The 18,833-nt window shown below is 33.4% G+C and overlaps 1 protein-coding gene across 6 annotated transcripts in view; it reads left to right on the top strand.

Annotated features, from left to right (window-relative positions):
- The window catches only part of Ubr2 (ubiquitin protein ligase E3 component n-recognin 2), a 140,816-nt gene that overhangs the window by 33,537 nt on the left and 88,446 nt on the right, over nt 1–18,833 (top strand). For 5 of the 6 annotated variants that reach the window (XM_071613383.1, XM_027950387.2, XM_027950386.2 and 2 more), the window contains exons 3-8: nt 2,861–2,939; nt 5,128–5,241; nt 11,012–11,142; nt 13,064–13,202; nt 13,659–13,721; nt 18,273–18,393. In XM_071613383.1, the coding sequence (XP_071469484.1) occupies nt 2,861–2,939; nt 5,128–5,241; nt 11,012–11,142; nt 13,064–13,202; nt 13,659–13,721; nt 18,273–18,393 (647 nt within the window). Of the gene's footprint in view, nt 1–2,860; nt 2,940–5,127; nt 5,242–11,011; nt 11,143–12,672; nt 12,770–13,063; nt 13,203–13,658; nt 13,722–18,272; nt 18,394–18,833 lie in introns of those variants that run through there. The other variant, XM_071613385.1, reaches the window with a different exon arrangement.

Raw genomic sequence — 18,833 nt, 5'->3', positions numbered from 1 at the left:
TCATTTATTAGCTAGATGTCTATAAAAGAAAAACAGTCCCTCATCAACCTTTTGTTTACTTTGAAATAAAATTCATTCAGAAAAGGGAAGAATTGTGGACCTAATAATTTACTCTTGTAAAGATATTAGTATTCTTGATGTATTGTCAATAAGTTCCAAATAATCTGTCAAGTTTTTAGTTAGATATTTTTGAGAAACTCTGTAAATATCCTAAATGGTGTGTGGAAGAATTAAGGTTGTGGCCTGGGGCTGTGGCTCAGTGGTAGAGCAATAAATAAATAAATAAAGGTATTGTGTCCATCTACAACTAAAACAATTAAAAAAAAAAAAGAATTAAGGTTATGAATAGCTTAGTTGACTTAAGAAAAGGAGGAAAAAAGGGGGACTTATGAGATTAAGACATATTACAAAGACATAATGATAACTATGTGGTTAGTATACGAACATGTAGATCTCTCAGAATATTAGAGAGTTTAGACATAGATCTATGGATGTGTGGGAACTTGATATAAAGTTAACAGTGCAATCAATAGACAGAAACTAAATTATTTCACAAATAATGTGGAGGGGGCAAGTAGCTTGTTATATATGGGAAAATAAGACTCCTTTGCATCATATACAAAGGTAGACTCCCAATAAATACCAAATGTGGAAAAAAAACAAAAAAGTTAGGGGAAATGAAAAATATTTTTTGAGATGTGAGTTTTGTACTCTTAAAACCTCAAAAGTACAAACTAGATGTATATGTTAATTTAATTGTACCAAATGGGGAGTTTTGATTATCAGAGACTCTATGAGCATAATTAACACACAGAAGTGGGAAATGGCAGACAGTATTGGCAATGTTTAATATTAACAAGCAATTAATACCCTCCAGAGTATACAAGGAATTCCTGCAAATAATAAAATGATAGCAATCCCAGCAGGAAAATTTGTAAAGTATATAAAAAGGAATTTATAGAAAAGGAAACCCCCAAATCAGCAAGCATATGAAGAGTTCCTCAACATAATTAACAATTAGAAAATGCAAATTAAAACAATAAGATATCGTTTCATATGTATCAGGCTGGTGCACATTAAAAAATTGAGCAATAAGAAGAGTTGCTGAAGGTGCAAAGCTATGAAGACCCTTATACATTGCCCATGGTCATGTAGCCTCTCTGAACAATAGCATATATATGACTCAGGTGTTCCACTCTTGATTTTATATGCAAATGACATCTCAAGTGGATTCAGGTAATAACATATGCAGGGATGTTCATTGCAACATTGTTTGTGGTAGGAAGGCATTGGTGGATATGTAAATGTTCAGTATTAGCATAGTAGAGGGTAAATTATTCCAGCTACAACTTTCAGCAACAGAACAATTCTGACACCAGATGTGTTGGTCTCCAGCAGACATCAAATGAGTGTCCTATAATTTGATTCAGTTCTGACATCATATACCACAAGTTCCACAAGCCTACCAGTCACTTCAGATGCATATTGCAAGGTCCCCCTCTTCAGTCCAACCAACTATGAAATTGGGGGTTTCAATGAACCCCTCCTTGAGTTTGATCAACTTACTAAAGCAGCTCGTAGAACTTAGGAAAACATTTTATTCAAGTTTACCCATTTATTGTAAGAGCTGTTTCAAAGGATACAGATGAATAGCCAGATGGAAGAGATACACGGGACAAGGCAGGTAGAAAGAGCCTCCTTGCCTTCTCTAGAATCTACCAGGGACCTCTATGTATTTACCAATCAAGAATCTCTCTGAATCCAGTCCTTTTGGAGTTTTAAGGAGGTTCCTGATTGATTTTATATCATTTGGCTATTGCTAGAACTCAAACTTTAGCCCATCTCTCCTCCCTAGATGTGGAGGATTGGGGCTGAAAGTTTAAATCTTTATTCTCATAGTTGGTTCCCCTGTCAAACAACCCCCATCCTAAGGCTGTCAAAGGATCCCCCAGCCATCTGCCAACTGTCATCTTATTAGAACAAAAAATCACCCAGGAAATTCCAAGAGATTAGATCTCTGTGTCTGGAATTGGGGTCTGAAACCAAATATTAGCAAAAGGATTCTCCTAGCACCTCTGTCTATAAGAATTTTAAAACTCTATGTAAGAAACCACTGTTTCTTATCTTATACACACTCCATCTCATTTCATGAAATTAGAGATTCTCTTAAGATGTGATCCATAAATGTTATATAATTGGCAGTATGATTAAGGCAAATGAAACAACTTGGAGCACAACTAGCAACTTATCCACCCTATGGAACTGTTACTCTCCCATTAATATGTCTTGGACCATATAGTTACATGAATACCAGACATATGGACCAAGTGAGGAGACCCATTTCAGTCTGTATGCTGAGCATATAGAATGTTTAATTTTCCCCTTTTAGTTAAGTAGAGATATAAGTTCTAATATTGTCTTCTTGCATTTCAGTTGACACCTCCCCTTTTGAGATATATATATATCTCTTTGAAGACCCTTGGTCTCAAATACCTGTTTGGAGGAAGTTATTTTTAATTCCAAGTTATGAATCTTAAGAGTTTATACACATTTTTAATGTGTTCCATATACATCTGTATTTTTTAATATATAGTGTGATTTTCCCAAATCTTGGGGGAAATTTAACATTCTAGTAACAAATGCCTTGAAAGACTCTCTAGTACACATCTAGTAGTATGAACATTACCTTAAAATGATTTCACTGTCAAAGATCTGACAGATCTTTGGGATTGATATTTCCTGTCTTAATAATACCTCTAGTCTGGCTTTTCTAAGATGGGTCCCAATGTGAAATATTCTGTTGTGAAATAACATAGTTATTTTATGACACTCTGATTTTTTTTTTTCTTTAACTTTACAGAGACTGTGCAGTTGATCCAACTTGTGTTTTATGCATGGAGTGCTTTTTGGGAAGTATTCACAGAGACCATCGATATAGGGTTAGTAATATCCAAATAATAATTATATACAGTATTGAATTTTATATTGAATACTTTTCTTTTTAAAGCCCAAAGATTTAACATGTAAATGGGGAAAGTGGTTTTAAAATGTATTCTTTAGGGCTAGGGATGTAGCTCAGTGGTAGAGTGTTTGCCTAGCATATACAAGTCCTTGGGTTCCATCCCCAGCACTACCAAAAAAAAGTATTTTTTAAATTTTTAATTAAATTTAATTAATTTATTTATTTTGGCATGGGGCATTGAACTCAGGGATGCTTTATCATGATTACATCCCTAGCTCTTTTTGAGATAGGGCCTTGCTAAGTAGCTAAGGTTGGTTTCAAATTTCTGATCCTTCTGCCTCAGTCTTCTGAGCTGGGATTACTGGTATGCTCCACTGCACCCAGCATGTTTTGCTATTTTTAAATGTTTATTAAAGTGACATTTACTACACTATAGAAGAAGGCCCAACTCCAGTGCATAATAAGACTCACCAGTTTTATTATTTTAGGCAGTTTATTCCTAAGCCTGTTCTGGTTCCTCTGTTGGAAATTGAAGATAGACCATGAACATTCAAAGGTTAGGAACCAGATGGTAGATGGAACTTTTACCCTGATCATAAAATAAAATGGTAGAGAAGGAATATATCAATCTTGTTCTTAATTCCAGAAGCTCTAATGGGTCAGGACTTTTTCTTCTGTTTTTAATTTGCTTTACCCAAGTATTGATAATATATTAAAGCAGCTACAAAATTGGGCTCCCTACATTCTTACATGTTCTCTTTATTCTCATAAATCCATGAAAGGATCCCACTTTCCTTTAAGAGAATCCCAGTTGCTTTTAAGGCTTTCTATCTGTGGTTTGATAATAAAACACACACATAAGCCATAAGGTGGAGTTATCATTTTCCAAATGGTTGCCTATCCATGTTTCTGGGCACACATCTTTGCGTCCCCTTGGAATAGCTGAAACACATGGTTTATATGAATTATATTGTGATATATAACACACAAATACTTATACTTTGGACAGGATATAATAGGATTTATTCTAAAATTTGCTGTAACTAATACCTGTTCCTAAACTTTCCTAAAGTATTTCAAGAAAGGCAGAATTTCTAGTCTCCCGATTATTAACTAACATATTCTATCCCACCAAATTTCTTGAATCATTGCCTTAACTTAAGGAATTGTGAATAATTCTTGAATAACACAAGTGTGAAAGTTTTTATGATCATGTAGCACTTTTGTATTACCTGTCCTTTCTAAAAGTGGTTTTTTAGGAAGTGTGAGAGAAGAAAAATGAAATATTTCTATAGTCCTTGTTGGTCATTTTTTATACTATTATTAAACTCTTGTGGGGGCCAGGCCCAGTGGCATGCACCTATAATTCCAGTGGCTTGGGAGGCTGAGGCAGGAGGATTGCAAATTCAAAGCCAGCTTTAACAACGGCAGGGTGCTAAGCAAAAATAGGGCTGTGGGTGTGACTCAGTGGTTGAGTGCCCCTGAGTTCAATCCTTGGTTACCCACCGCCCCCCCCCCCCCCAAAAAAAAAAAAAAAAACAAAAACTCTTGTGGGGGACAGCAACTACAGATTTTTTTTGTACTGGAGATTGAACCCCTGGGTATTTTACCCAGTCCTTTTTATTTCTAGATAGGGTCTCATTAAGTTATTGAAGCTGGCTTCAAACTTTTGATTCTCTTGCCTTAGCCTCTTGGGCTGCTGGGATTATAGACATGTGCTACCATGCCTGGCTAGCTATAGAAATCTTTATAACCCTTGAATGTGTATTACATATCATATTATTTTGTTATGTTATATTATGTTATCACAACCTGATTGCATAGATCTCAGCATTATACTAATTTAACCAAAATCCTGCAGGAAAACCTTCATGAATCCTCATTATTTTTCTAATTAAGGAGGCTATGCAGGCAGACATATCCTCTTTAAAATATCTGTAGTTTATTGAACACTACAATGTATTTTATTTTGAAATCACATAGATTAACCTACACACTTATTTAAAATAAAACATCAGAAGGCTTGGCATTTTATTTAGTTTTATCCCTCCAAAGAATTAAACATATAAGCAGTGTTATTTTCTTAGCACTTGATATTTTTATTTATTATCTGATAGCCCTCAGTAAATACTTATTGACAAGGTACTTTACAATTTTCTTTGAAGATGACAACATCAGGAGGTGGAGGTTTCTGTGACTGTGGTGATACAGAAGCTTGGAAAGAGGGTCCTTACTGTCAAAAACATGAACTTAACACCTCTGAAATCGAGGAAGAAGAGGTAAAAACATTTTCACAAAGTTTCTTTTAAGGAAAAAATGTTTGAGTTTTAAAATTTTTATCATTACAGGGATTATTTTTCCTGTTATGTATGGGCCAGTTAACTAGGTTGGTTTTTGTATATAACTTTCTTTTCTATTACCATGCATGTTAGCCAACCCTAATTGTCATCTCTTAGTAAATCATATCACTGGTTTTGTGATGGGACCAGGTGTAGAAATAACAGCTCAGTACAGATGATCCCAACTCCAGCTGTACATATATGTTTCTTAAAATTGTTTTTTTTAGATGATATTTGTAATAAAGTGGACTCTTGTTAAATAAATGCTTGAATGTCTGCTTTTTGTGACAATTTAATGTTTATTTCAGGATCTTTATTTCAGATTTTATTTTATTATTTTTGAATGTCAGAGAGGTATGTATAAAGTACTTATAAGGTCCAATATAGGTTTGGGATAAATGGACAATAATAGTCCTTCCTGATGCATGTACCACACAGGTCTCAAATATTTTAACAGAATGATCAAGATTTTTGATGTCAGGGTTGTGTGTGTGTTTGTGTGTGTGTGTGTATTACTAGGTATTAAACACAGGAATGCTTTATCCCTGAGCTATATCCCTAGCCCTTTTTATTTTTCATTTTGAGATAAAGTCTCACTAAGTTGCCAACACTGGCCTCAAACTTGTGATCCTTCTGCTTCAGCCTTCCGAGCTGCTGCAATTACAGGTATGTGCTACCATGCCCAGCTGCAGCTCCATATTTTAAAATATATTTGATCAAAGTTCTGCATGTAAATATAAACATACAAGACAAATTAAGATATTTGAAAGAAAAGTTTTGTACTTTAGAAAAAAGATTAACAAACACTACTACAAAATTTTAGGACTATTGGAAAAAATATTTGCAAATCATATATCTGGTTAAGGATCTAGTATCCAGAAGATGTATCTTACAATTAATAATAAAAAGACATCCCAATTTAAAAAATGGATAAAGGACTTGAATAGAGAGTGCTCCAAAAAAAATAAATCTACAAATGACCAGTAAACACATGAAAAGATGGTCAACATCATTAGTCATTAGGAAAATGCAAATTGGGGTATTTTTTTTCGGGGGGGGGGTGTGCTGGGTATTAAACCCAGGGCCTTGTGCATGTGAGCTGAGCTATATCCCTATTCCCGGAAAATGCAAATTGAAACCACAGTGAGACACCACTTCACAACCATTAAGAAAATATATACTGTAGGTACTTGATGGGTTATAAAATTCCCAAACTCTGCCATTTAATATCTGTTTAAGAGTTCAGTTAAGGGAAATGAAATCTCCGACTAAGATGGACTAAAGATATTAAAAGACAGTAATGTGTTTGGTATACCTGGTCCCTACTAACTAAACTCATACATGTATCTAGGCTCTCCACATTACATGCTTGAAAAGGAAGAGAACTATAAATGTTAGAATGTGGTTTCGTCTGTCAAAAAAATTTTTATTAACATGAATTTTTGGTGATATATTCAATCTACATCTTAAGAAAAAACTGGGAAATTTTTGTTATACTTCTTTAGGAAGACTGTGTAGGGGTTGCCCCATGTTTTCTCAGATCTTGTCATTAGAGTGGGATATTTCTTCATTGTATAAGCTAAGGATCAGCAGACTATGACCCCACAAACCCAATATTATCTGCAACCTCTTTTTGCCTGAGTGATTTTTTTTGTTGTTGTTTTAAAATAGTTGGAAGGAAAAAAAATCAAATAATATTTTGCAATATATGAAAATGATAAGAAATCCAGATTTCAGTGTCTATAAAATATTTACAGGAACACTGGTATGCTTGATTTAATGTGCTGTCTGTAGCTGCTTTTTCATTACAACAGCAGAATTGAGTTATTACCGCAGAGCCCCTGTAACCTGCAAAGACTAAAAATTTTTTAAATGTATTTTTTAGTTTTAGTTTTAGGTAGACAAGATGGCTTTATTTATTTTTTTATGTGGTGCTGAGAATTGAACCCAGTGCCTCACATGTGCTAGGCAAACACTCTACCACTGAACCTGAACCCCAGCCCCCTAAAATACTATCTTACTCTTTGACGGAAAACATTTGTTGACCAAGAGAGTATGTTGTTGGAACCCTTTTGTTTAGTATGCCTAAACTAAATGACTAAATGACTGTAATATTTCCTAGTAATAATGAAGGAAAGCTCAACCAGGTTTACAAATGGCCCTATGTTCAAGGGGATTAATGGGGAGGGTAGTGGGGTAGTACTTCTTAGTTGAGAACCACCACATATTGTAGGGTGTCTCCTTTGTTAATATTTATTCCTATAAATAAGAAATTTCTTTTAGGTTTATTCATTTAGATTTTTTTTTTCTGTATGTAAATCTAATAATAGTATTTCCTTTGATTGAGGCTTCTGGAAAAAGGGCCATCTATTTGGAAACAGCCTGTCTAATAGCCTGTAGTAGCTATACAGAAATTTACATGATCTTCCTTTATAAATGAGTGTTATCTTGATTGCAGTTTATTTAAATTCTTTTTGGAATAAAATTTAATTAAATAATGAATATTAACTGAATGAACATCCTTAGTGAAGATTCTATGATCAGAAAATTTCAGTTGCAAATACTGTTTCCATTTATTTCTCTATTTTTTTATTTTTATTTTTTGTAGTTGTAGATGGACAGAATGCCTTTATTTAATTTATTTTTATGTGGTGCTGAGGATCAAACCCAGTGCCTCACACATGGTAGTCAAGCGCCCTGCCACTGAGCTATAGCCCAGTGCCAACTGTTCCCATTTCATTTGAATACAGATCAGTGATTATTAAAAGCTAGGTTCTTTACTAAGTACTTTACTTGATCTATCTCATTTAAGTCTAAAATGGCCTCATAAATTGGATACAGCAGCACTTGCCTATAATCCCAATGACATGTGGGGCTGAGCAGGAGGGTCACAAGTTGGAGCCAGCCCTAGCAACTTAACAAGATTCTGTCTCAAAAATAAAAAGGGCTGAGGATAAAGCCCCTGGCTTCAACCCCCAGTACAAAAAAAGAAAAAAAGCCGCATAAAATAGATACTGCTGTTGCTAATACTTTATAGATGCAGAAGCTTGAGTTTTATATTAAGAAACTTGCCCAAAGTATTCTATATAGTAAGTGCTAGAGCTAGATTTAATCCTAGGTAGTATACACTTGAGTAATGAAATTCCTAACAGTCCATTATGCTAGTTTTTTTTAAAATATGTTTTTAGTTATAGATGAACACACAGTATCCTTATTTGTTTTTATGTGGTGCTGAGGATTGAATCCAGTGCCTCACATATGTGAGACAAGTGCTTTACCACTGAACTACAGTCCCAGGCCCCATTATGGTAGTAAAAGAAATTTTAACAGAAAAATTTTAAATGAAATTCAAATATAAAAATCCTAGTAATAAACAAGTTAAAGTGGTATTAATGAATTTTTTTAAAAATTATATGTGGTGCTGAGGATTGAACCCAGTGCCTCACACATTCCAGGCAAGTTTGCTACCGCTGAGCCACAGCCTCAGCCCATAAATTTTTTTTAATAAGATGAAACATATTATTTACTCATCAGAAAGTCAGTTTGTGAGATAAGAAAGATTATTTGGGGCTGGGTGTGGTGGCACATGCCTGTAATCTCAGTGACTCAGGAGGCTGAGGCTGGGGGATCTCGAAGCCAGCCCCAGCAATTTAGCAAGGCCCTAAGCAACTCAACAAGACCCTATCTCCAATAAAAGATAAAAAAGGGTTGGGAATGTGGCTCAGTGGTTAAGCACCCCTGGGTTTAATTCCTGGTACCCCCGCCCCATTATTTTGGTACCAGGAATTAATTCAGCTTCTTGTTTATATTTTCATTTGGCAATATTGAGAAAATCTTCATTTATACCTTATTTGTGTGATACAGCCATTAAAATCTTTATTGTAATGTAAAAATGTGAGTGTGTAACCAATGTGATTCTGCAATTTGTATTTGGGGTAAAAATGGGAGTTCATAACCCAATTGAGTCAAATGTATGAAAGATGATATATCATGAGCTTTGTAATGTTTTGAACAACCAATAAAAAAAAATCTTTATTGTAATTCAGGTTTACATTTTTAAAAATTTAAGCATTACGGGAGTATATAGTAGTGTACCTTGCATTCTTCTAGCTTGAAAGAAAAGTCAAAGTTTACTATCAACTTTGTTTTATAATATAAATCTAATTCAAGAACTAAAATCAATAGTAGTAATTGATAGTACAATTTACAGTTAATTTCTCAAGAATTGGTGGTTGTTTGCATCCAGAATCATTGAATTTTTATAAACACTGTTTTTTGTAATTCTTCAGTCCCTGACTTTTTTGCATTTTAGGAGTAATCATAAGAAATGGAATGACTGTGTGGTGAGGTGATATTACTAAGAAAGCTGAGTTTTGGTTCTCTTTTCTATTTTGGTGTAGTGTGAGGTTCATATTATATTATTAGTACTTTTTTTGAGTCCCCAGATGGTACCATTTCTGCTTCTCTGTGCACAGGTCTCACCATGTTAATGACTTTTAAAGCCTCTGTAACAAATAATAATGAACCTTGCTAAGTAGAGAGGAATAAACAAAACTATGATAACAGAAAACTTGATAGGATATGTAACAGCTTACATGGGAAGAGTTATAGATAAAAAGTATTGTAAGAAATTGAAAAATCTGTTTCTTACTGAGGAAAGTAAATCGACCTTTGAGCCTTAGACCTATCTCCTTTAGAAATTTTTGTCCTTTTTTTATTCCACAGTCTTTATTTGTTTATCAGTTCCATTTGGTTTGTCTGGGTGAAAATTGTGTGGATGTGTGTGTGTACACGCATTCATACGTAAGAATATGCTTATTACTATTGTCATGTTATGACATGTTATAACATGATACTTTCTAATTTGAGAAATAAGTAGAATGCTGTTTAGCCATTGACCTAAATAAAATGTTTAGATTTAAGATAAAGCATTAAGATTAAAGATTACATAAAACATTTTGCCAGCCTTGACTGAAAGATAGCATGATAAACATTATGCATGTTTAATGGGCCTGGCTCAGTTGGTAGAGTGCTTGCCTAGCATGCACGAGGCCCTGGTTCAATCCCCAGCACCACAAAAAAGAAAAAAAAGAAAGAAAGAAAAAGAAATTAAACATTAGGCATGTTTAAAATAGTACTTTTTTACATTAACCTAGAAATGTATTGACTTACCCACTGTTAAATCTCTTGTGCAGAGTTCTCTGATAGCATATACACATATCTCATGCTGCAGAGGGAAAAGGAGACAAATGAGTGGTTCCTAATATCCAGGGACAGTTTTCTGACTTTGATGAGTCCTCCCTTTTAAAATTATTAAAATCAAGCTCTCCTTTAGACCTATAGAACTATTCTTATTTGCGAATCCATACAAAATATTCATTTGCTTTTTTCTTCAAATTAGATAATCAGGATATGAAGCTAGATGGTTGGATGTTAGATTTTAGTGATCCTGAAATATCATTCCAAAATTCTTTGGAGTTGCCATTGGATGATTCAGTTGGTTCAAAATTGGGGTTGTTCTGATCAAAAACATTTTAGGAAGTTTGATGTATTGGGTTGTAATGTGTAGGACTAAATTCATTGAGAAGTTGAAGCTGGAATACTTTTCGGCTTTCTCTATACTGTTTTTTGAAAGGTAGAAGCAGATGGGAAAGAAGAAAATTAATGTTCATTTAACATGGTTGCATTATTTTTTTTTCTATTCTTCCAGGATCCTCTTGTGCATTTATCAGTAGATGTGATAGCAAGAACTTACAACATTTTTGCTATTATGTTTCGTTATGCAGTAGAGATATTAACCTGGGAAAAAGAAAGTGAATTGCCAGCAGATTTGGAGATGGAGTAAGTATAGCCCCTTTATTCTTTGTGTGTAGTCAAAATTGTTAAATTTTTACTTTATACAGGTAGGATAGGACATAATTTTTTTTAATGATTTGATTTTAAGAGAACAAGAGCTTTGATATCATAGTTTTTAAATATGTATAATTCATTTAATTGGTGAAGTTTTCCTCTTGGTTCATGGTTGTTTGGTTAGTTGGTTTATAGTCATTTAAAACTATTTTGAGACTAACTAGTTTCAGACATGGCAGTTTTCTTTCTTTCTGATATGTAAAACTGATAAGTTACTATACAATTCTACTTTTTATTTCCTGTATCATACATCTTAGGGAATGAGCTCTTCAGTGTAAGTGGTTTGAATAAATACTTGCTCAATTTTAATCATTTTGATTCTAATTATAAAATGTATTCCACCCTTATAATGATTTCTTTTTAGCATGCAGCTACCATTTTTACTTAGATTATTGAGGTAATGGACTTGTGACCAGAGAGCTGGATTCAGCCACCACTGTATTAAGGGGAAGGGCTTACTTTTCCTTGTTAATATGTTTGCCTAAATCTTCTCTTTAATTAAAAAGTGAAACGAAACTTGTTGGAATTGTGTCTGTAGCAAAGGATGAATTCAAGCTGGACACTGGTAGTATTTCTTTTTTGATTTCTTAGTGAGTTTCAGAGAATTGAGCTTGTGGGTAAAGTGTTTTTTAACAAAATGAGTTGTTGCTATAGTGAATTTTTTTGGAAATATTGAAAATTACTTAGTGCCTTTTAACTGTTATCTTCATGAAATTCAGGTTGGGATTAAATGATCTAAGATCTGAGTTTAGAGCCTAGAGAATAGAATAGTTTTTGTTTTATTGTTCAGACCTATCAGCATAGAAGGGAAATGTATATCTGACTTGATTTTCTTTTCTTTTTTTTTTAATATTTATTTTTTAGCTGTAGTTGGACACAATACCTTTATTTTATTTATTTATATATGGTGCTGAGGATCGAACCCAAGGCCCCGCATGTGCCAGGCGAGCGCTCCACCACTGAGCCACAACCCCAGCCCCCCCCCCCCAACTTGATTTTCTTGTAATATTTTCCCTCTTAGTTTTCTTTCATCTACCCATTAACTTAAATCATCCATATCTCTTTAGGTATATCTCCTGTTACAAGTCTTTGATTGTCCGTAAGATGGCAAAAATAAAAATCCATTATTCAAGGTTTTACTTCTCTCCAGACCACACTAATTTCACATCAATCTCTTCCTTTTTCCTGATTCTCAGCTCCCCAAATTTACCTTTGCCAACTCTATGCCTTTGCTTTCAACATTCCTGTAGTCTAGGGTTTCTCAACTTTGACACTATTGGCATTTGGAACCAGATAAATTATTTGTCAAGAGAACTGTCTGGTAAATTGTAGGATATTTAGCAGCATCTCTGGCATCTGTCCATAAATGCCTATAGCATCCCCAAGCCCAGTCATGACAACCAAAAATGTCCACAAACATTATTGAATGTTAATCTATGGGAGGTGGAGGGGAATTGATAGCAAGAACTTACAACATTTTTGCTATAATGTTTCGTTATGCAGTATAGATATTAACCTGGGAAAAAGAAAGTGAATTGCCAGCAGATTTGGAGATGGAGTCTGACTTTGGGTTTTAGATTGCTTCTTTAGCAATTCTTCTCTGAACTTCCAGACCTATTATATCCTGCTCTAGTATCCTTCTGTTCAGGTCACATACAGTTATACATTCAGTATTTTCTCCACCAAAATGTAAATATAATGACACAGAGCAGAGACTACAAGATGACTTCTTTAATGATACATGCCCAATACTTCTCACATTCTGTAAGGCAGAGTATGCTATTAATATTAATCAGCCTGGAATAACATAATATTCAAATAGATAATCTATCATTAATTTTTTATCCCGCAGAGAAAAGAGCGACACCTACTATTGTATGTTGTTTAATGATGAGGTTCACACCTATGAACAAGTAATTTATACTCTCCAGAAAGCTGTTAACTGTACTCAAAAAGAAGCCATTGGTTTTGCAACAACAGTGGATCGAGATGTAAGTGATTTTATCATATTGACATCATATAATAAATTGAACTGCTACTACAGATAACTTACTGCAGAAAATTGGCTTTTTAAAAAATTTCATTTGAATATTGGCCCAAATGTATATTGGTGTAACTGTAAGCAGTTGTCAGAAAGTTTAAAAGGAAATATATAGTTATCTTCATTCTACCTAGTCTTTAAAATATTCATCTATGAAAAGGGAAATTATAAAAACCTAGTAGAATGAATGTTGTGTTGTTCAAAGAAACATATGCACTAATGGTTTGAAAAAGGATGTTTTTGAAAGAAAACTTGAATTTACTTATCATTGATGAGTAGAATGAATATTGTAAATATTAAATATTGATTAGCGTTATATGTTCAAACACATTTGTTTATTTACCAGTTTATAAGGTACTAATATTGAATTGAATGTTTTTACAAATTAATTTATTTTTATTTATAGGGACGTAGGTCTGTTCGATATGGAGACTTCCAGTATTGTGAGCAAGCAAAATCAGTAATTGTGGTAAGTAACTTAAAAACATGCCTGTACTATTATTTTTTATTGCCTCCTTAATTTAGTGTTTATGAGTAAATTTTTATTCTTTCATGAATATAAAGCCAATGTCAACTAAATCATATTTACAGGTAATGTTTCTTTTGAGTATTACATTATTTTATGTAGTTTGTTTATTTGTTTTGTTTTATATTGTTTTGTTTGGTACCAGGAGTTGAACCCAGGGGCAACTCAACCACTAACCATATCCCCAGCACTTTTTCTTTTTTATTTTGAGACAGGGTCTCATTAAGTTACCTAGGGCCTTGCTAAATTGCTGAGGCTGGCTTGAACTTATGATCCTCCTGCCTCAGCCTCCCAAGATGCTGGGATTACAGATGTGTGCCAACCACACCTGGCTTCATCTAGTTTTTTAAAACTATGTAAGATTGATAATAGAAAATGAATAGATAGATAAGAAATTTTAGAAGTCTTTTTGCTTTTTGTTTTGTTTTTAAGTAATAGGATTTCCCATTCCCTTTTAGTAATTAAATTGGTCTTTAGCACCAAAATTAGAATTCAGAGAATGGTGCTTCTTGATACATGATAGCAAGATAGTAGCTTAATAATCTTTACTGTATTATTTTTTAAAGTTTGTTACTTAACTATTCCATGTAACTGCATCTATAGACTTTTTGTTTTTGTTTGGTTTTGTTTCATTTGGTGGTACTGGGAATTAAACCCAGGGGCTCTTTACCACTAAGCTACATCTTTAGTATTTTACTTTTTGAGACAGAGTTTCATCAAATTGCCCAGGCTGGCCTCAAATATGCAGTTCTCCTGCCTAGCCTCCTGAATAGGTAGGATTACAGTCATGCACCATCACTCCCAACTTAAAAAATAATTTTAGATATTATAAAGTATTTTAAATACATAGAAAAATAGAAATAACACAGTGAACACCTGTGTTTATTGAAACTTATTTTCTTCTTACTTATTTGAAATAAATAAAAGTGTATAGAAGCTCCCATATCATTTCTTCTTAATCCCATTTTCCTTCCTCCTTACATAAAAAGAACTACTTGCATTAATTCACTTTGCTCATTTCTTGTGCTTCATACATTAAACACCTGCCAGTATGATGTGTATTGTTGTAGAGGTCTTTAAACATCATTTAAAAAGATTCATATTGAAACTGGGCATGGTGGCTCATACCTGTAATCCCAGTAACTCAGGAGTCCAAGGCAAGAGGATTACAAATTCAAGAGCAGCCTAGGAATCAGGGTAGAATGCCCCTGGGTTCAATCCCCAATACCACATACCTACATGCACGCACATACCTACAAGATTCATGCTAAATGTATTATATTGCAACTTGCCTTATCATATCAGTGTTATTTTTAGATTTTTCTGTTCTGATACATTACTCTAATTCATTCTTTCTTTAACCTTTGTATTCCACTGATGATTTTACCACAATTTTCCATGAGGATGTTTCCAGGTTTGTTTTGCTGTGACAAATACTCCTGCTGTGGAGTATTCTTTTGTCAGATTTTAACGTATTTGCCAATCTGATGTGTATAAAATGGTATCTCATGAATTAAATTTAAATTTTTTTATATTTATTTTTTAGAAGTAGTTAAACACAATACCTTTATTTTATTTATTTATTTCTATGTGGTGCTGAGGATCAAACCCAGGGCCTTGCACATGCTAGACTAGCCTTCTACCGCTGAGCCACAACCCCAGCCCCATTTCTTTAATTTCTAAGTGTCTTATTAAACATAATCAATTTAATAGTGCATCGGAAACTCTCCTATGGGCATTAGAAGAATATTCCCATTCACAGGAAATGCATACTGAAGTATTTATGGATAAAAGGTCATTCTGTGAATGACACCCTCAGTGATTTAAAAAAAAAAAAAAGTACGAAGACAAAGATGTGCAGGGCTGGGGATGTGGCTCAGGTGGTAGCGCGCTCGTCTGGCATGCGTGTGGCCCGGGTTCAATCCTCAGCACCACATACAAACAAAGATGTTATGTCCGCCAAAAACTAAGAAATAAATATTAAAAATTCTCTCTCTCTCTCTCTCTCTCTCTCTCCTCTCTTTAAAAAAAAAGAAAGAAAGATGTGCAAATGATAAAACAGTTGGGGTAAAATTTATTGCATATGAGGGCTGGGGTTGTGGTTCAGTGGTAGAGTACTCGCCTAGCACGTGCGAGGCCCTGGGTTTGATCCTCAGCATCACATAAAAATAAATAAATAAAATAAAATAAAGGTATTGTGTCCACCTACAACTAAAAAATAAATATTTAAAAAAAAATTTACAGCAGATGAATCTGGAAAACAAAAGGTTATATGGATGTACTTTGCCATTTTATTCATATTGTAAATTGAAATTATTACCAAATAAGAATTTTAGAAAGTGTTCATGCAGTATTGAATGTTATAATACTGTAGTTCTAATGTTCAAAGATACTCTTAAATGGGAGTGGTAATGATTTTGGACTGTTTTCAGGAATGAGAATGTTAAGATTTAGAGACAAAGTTCTTTCCTTAATTTTGTTATTTTTTTCTTTCACATTTGTCACTTCATATCTCCTTATACATTCGATAATATTTTTTAATTTTTCCTTTTTAAAAAAATCAGTATTTGTAATCCTTGGTGGTGTTTGCATGGGATTAGACAGATACATTAGTGATATAGAATACAGAGTTCAGAAATAGATACTCATCTGAGGAAAACCTAAACAACTACAAGGGAGAGTGCTTCTTAACCAAAATTAGAACCCCAGGAATTAGAAAAGAAATTGCACATTTTGGGGCTACATAAAAAAAAAAAATCATGACAAAATATTGCATAAACAAAGTCAACAGACAAATCGTAGATTTGAGGAAAGTACAGAATAATTGAATTAAAAAATGGACAAAAGATAACAAAACAGATCACAACAGAAAATCTTAGGCAGCCAGTATACATGAAAAGAATCTTTAATTCATTAGTAATCAATAAAATAGGAACTTTTTAAAAATATTTTTTTAATTGTAGGTGGACACAATACCTTCACTTTATTTTGATGTGGTACAGAGGATCGAACCCAGTGCCTCCCATGTGCTAGGCGAGCACTCTACCACCGAGCCACAACTCCAGCCCTAAAATAGGAACATTTTATACACATCAAAATGAAATTAGAGTAATAAAATATCTTTGCAGAGAATAGGAATACACATATAAAAACAATCTAGTAACTTTTGACTAAAGCTTTACGTCTCCTAGGAATTTATCCCTTATACATACCTGTAAGTACGTTAATAAATATAGTGTGCATATAGAATATATGTACATGGAAAAAATATGCAAAGACATATCATGTTAATATAGTTAATAGGATGAAGCAGGATTTGAAATGAGGATTCAAAAAATGAAAAGGGGTAAAAAGGTGTTTTTTAAAAAATGTTTGCTAGACTTGAATAAACATTTCTACCAAGAAAATATAAGCACATGAAAACATGTTTAACATCACTAATCATTAGGGAAATGTAAATCAAAATCTCAGTGAGATATTGAGTTGCCTCATTAGGCCTGTTAGGATGACTTCTCTCCAGAAAGAAAAATATTGACAAGGATATAGAAAAATTGAAACACTTGTGGATTGCTCATGGGAATGTGAAATGGTGGTAGCCACTATGGAAAACAATGTAGCAAGTCTTTACAAAGATAAAAATAGAATTACCACATGATTAGGCAGTTTTGCTTCTGGGCATATACACAAAAGAATTGAAAGCAGGGTCTCAGAAATTTGTATAGTCCGAGTGTCTGTTACCAGATGAATAAAGAAACAAAATGTAGCATAACATACAGTAGAATATTGTTTGGCCTTAAAAATGAAGGCAATTCGAAATATGCTACAACATGGGCAACCCCTGGGGACATTAGGCAAAGTAAAATAAGTAACAGATAAATACTGTATGATTCTACCCTATATGAGGTACCTAGTATAGTCAAATTCATAGAGACAGAAAAGTAGAATGATAATTACTAGAGAAGGGAGCCATTGGGACTTGTTTAATAAATAAAATGTTTGAGTTTCGCAAGATGAAGAGTTCTGAAGATTTATTTTATATACTGAACAATATTGAATTATACACTTAAAGTGGTTGTGATAAATTTTGTTATATGTATTTTTCCATGATTTTAAAGTATTAATAGCATAATCACATCTATGTAATGAAGTAAATTATTAAATTAAGTAATGTAAATTATATTAAGAAATTAAAGACATAAAGCAAGTTTAAGCATTTAAATAATTTATAACTGGTACCACAGATCTTAAGATATATGACTAAAGATTCAGGTTACTCACAGGCTGGGTCTTCTTACCTTTTTGTGTGAATCCTAGAATTCCTTCTAGAAAATTAGGATCTGAATGAAGTAAAGCAATCAAAGCAGTGCTTTTCTACTCAAAAAACTCCTTTGATGATGTTGATGGTTTGGTTATATTAAGTGAAATGTTAACTTTTTTCTTCTGATAAAATAGACTTTTTAAGTTAGTTTTTTCATCTTGCTATTTCTTTTTAAGAGAAATACCAGTAGACAGACAAAGCCACTCAAAGTTCAAGTTATGCATTCGTCTATTGTTGCACATCAGAATTTTGGTTTGAAACTTTTGTCTTGGCTGGGAAGTATTATTGGATATTCAGGTAAGTTCATAAAAGCTTGCACTAATAAATTATTAAAAAATGAGCTCATATGTCCTTGCAAAACTTTTTGGAAAAAAGATCAAGTGGAATCATTGCTTTAATTTCACATTTTAAAATACCATTTCAGGATATCTTTTTACACAGAAAACCTGAGTTTACCTAATTTTGTCCCACAAGGGATTTTTCACTTCAAATAATACAGGGAACAATGGGCTAAACAATTATGAACAATTTTAAGATGCTAATACAATATAAATCTCAATAACTTGCTATAAGAACCTTTTGAGAAATGGAGCATCCTGTAGAACTCTTCATAAGCTAGTAAGCTGGAAGATGCTGCTGTAAATAAAACCCAATGGTAGGCAGTTTAAATGGTAAAACACTAGTATTAGTATCTTTGTTTTGACTCCGACAATTTTTGGTTAGCAATAATTTGCTAC

This window comes from Marmota flaviventris, chromosome 6 (assembly GCF_047511675.1).
Source record: "Marmota flaviventris isolate mMarFla1 chromosome 6, mMarFla1.hap1, whole genome shotgun sequence".
Taxonomy (NCBI): Eukaryota; Metazoa; Chordata; class Mammalia; order Rodentia; family Sciuridae; genus Marmota; species Marmota flaviventris.
The sequence above is the reverse complement of the archived record's forward strand: the minus strand, read 5'-3'. Positions and strand labels throughout refer to the sequence as shown.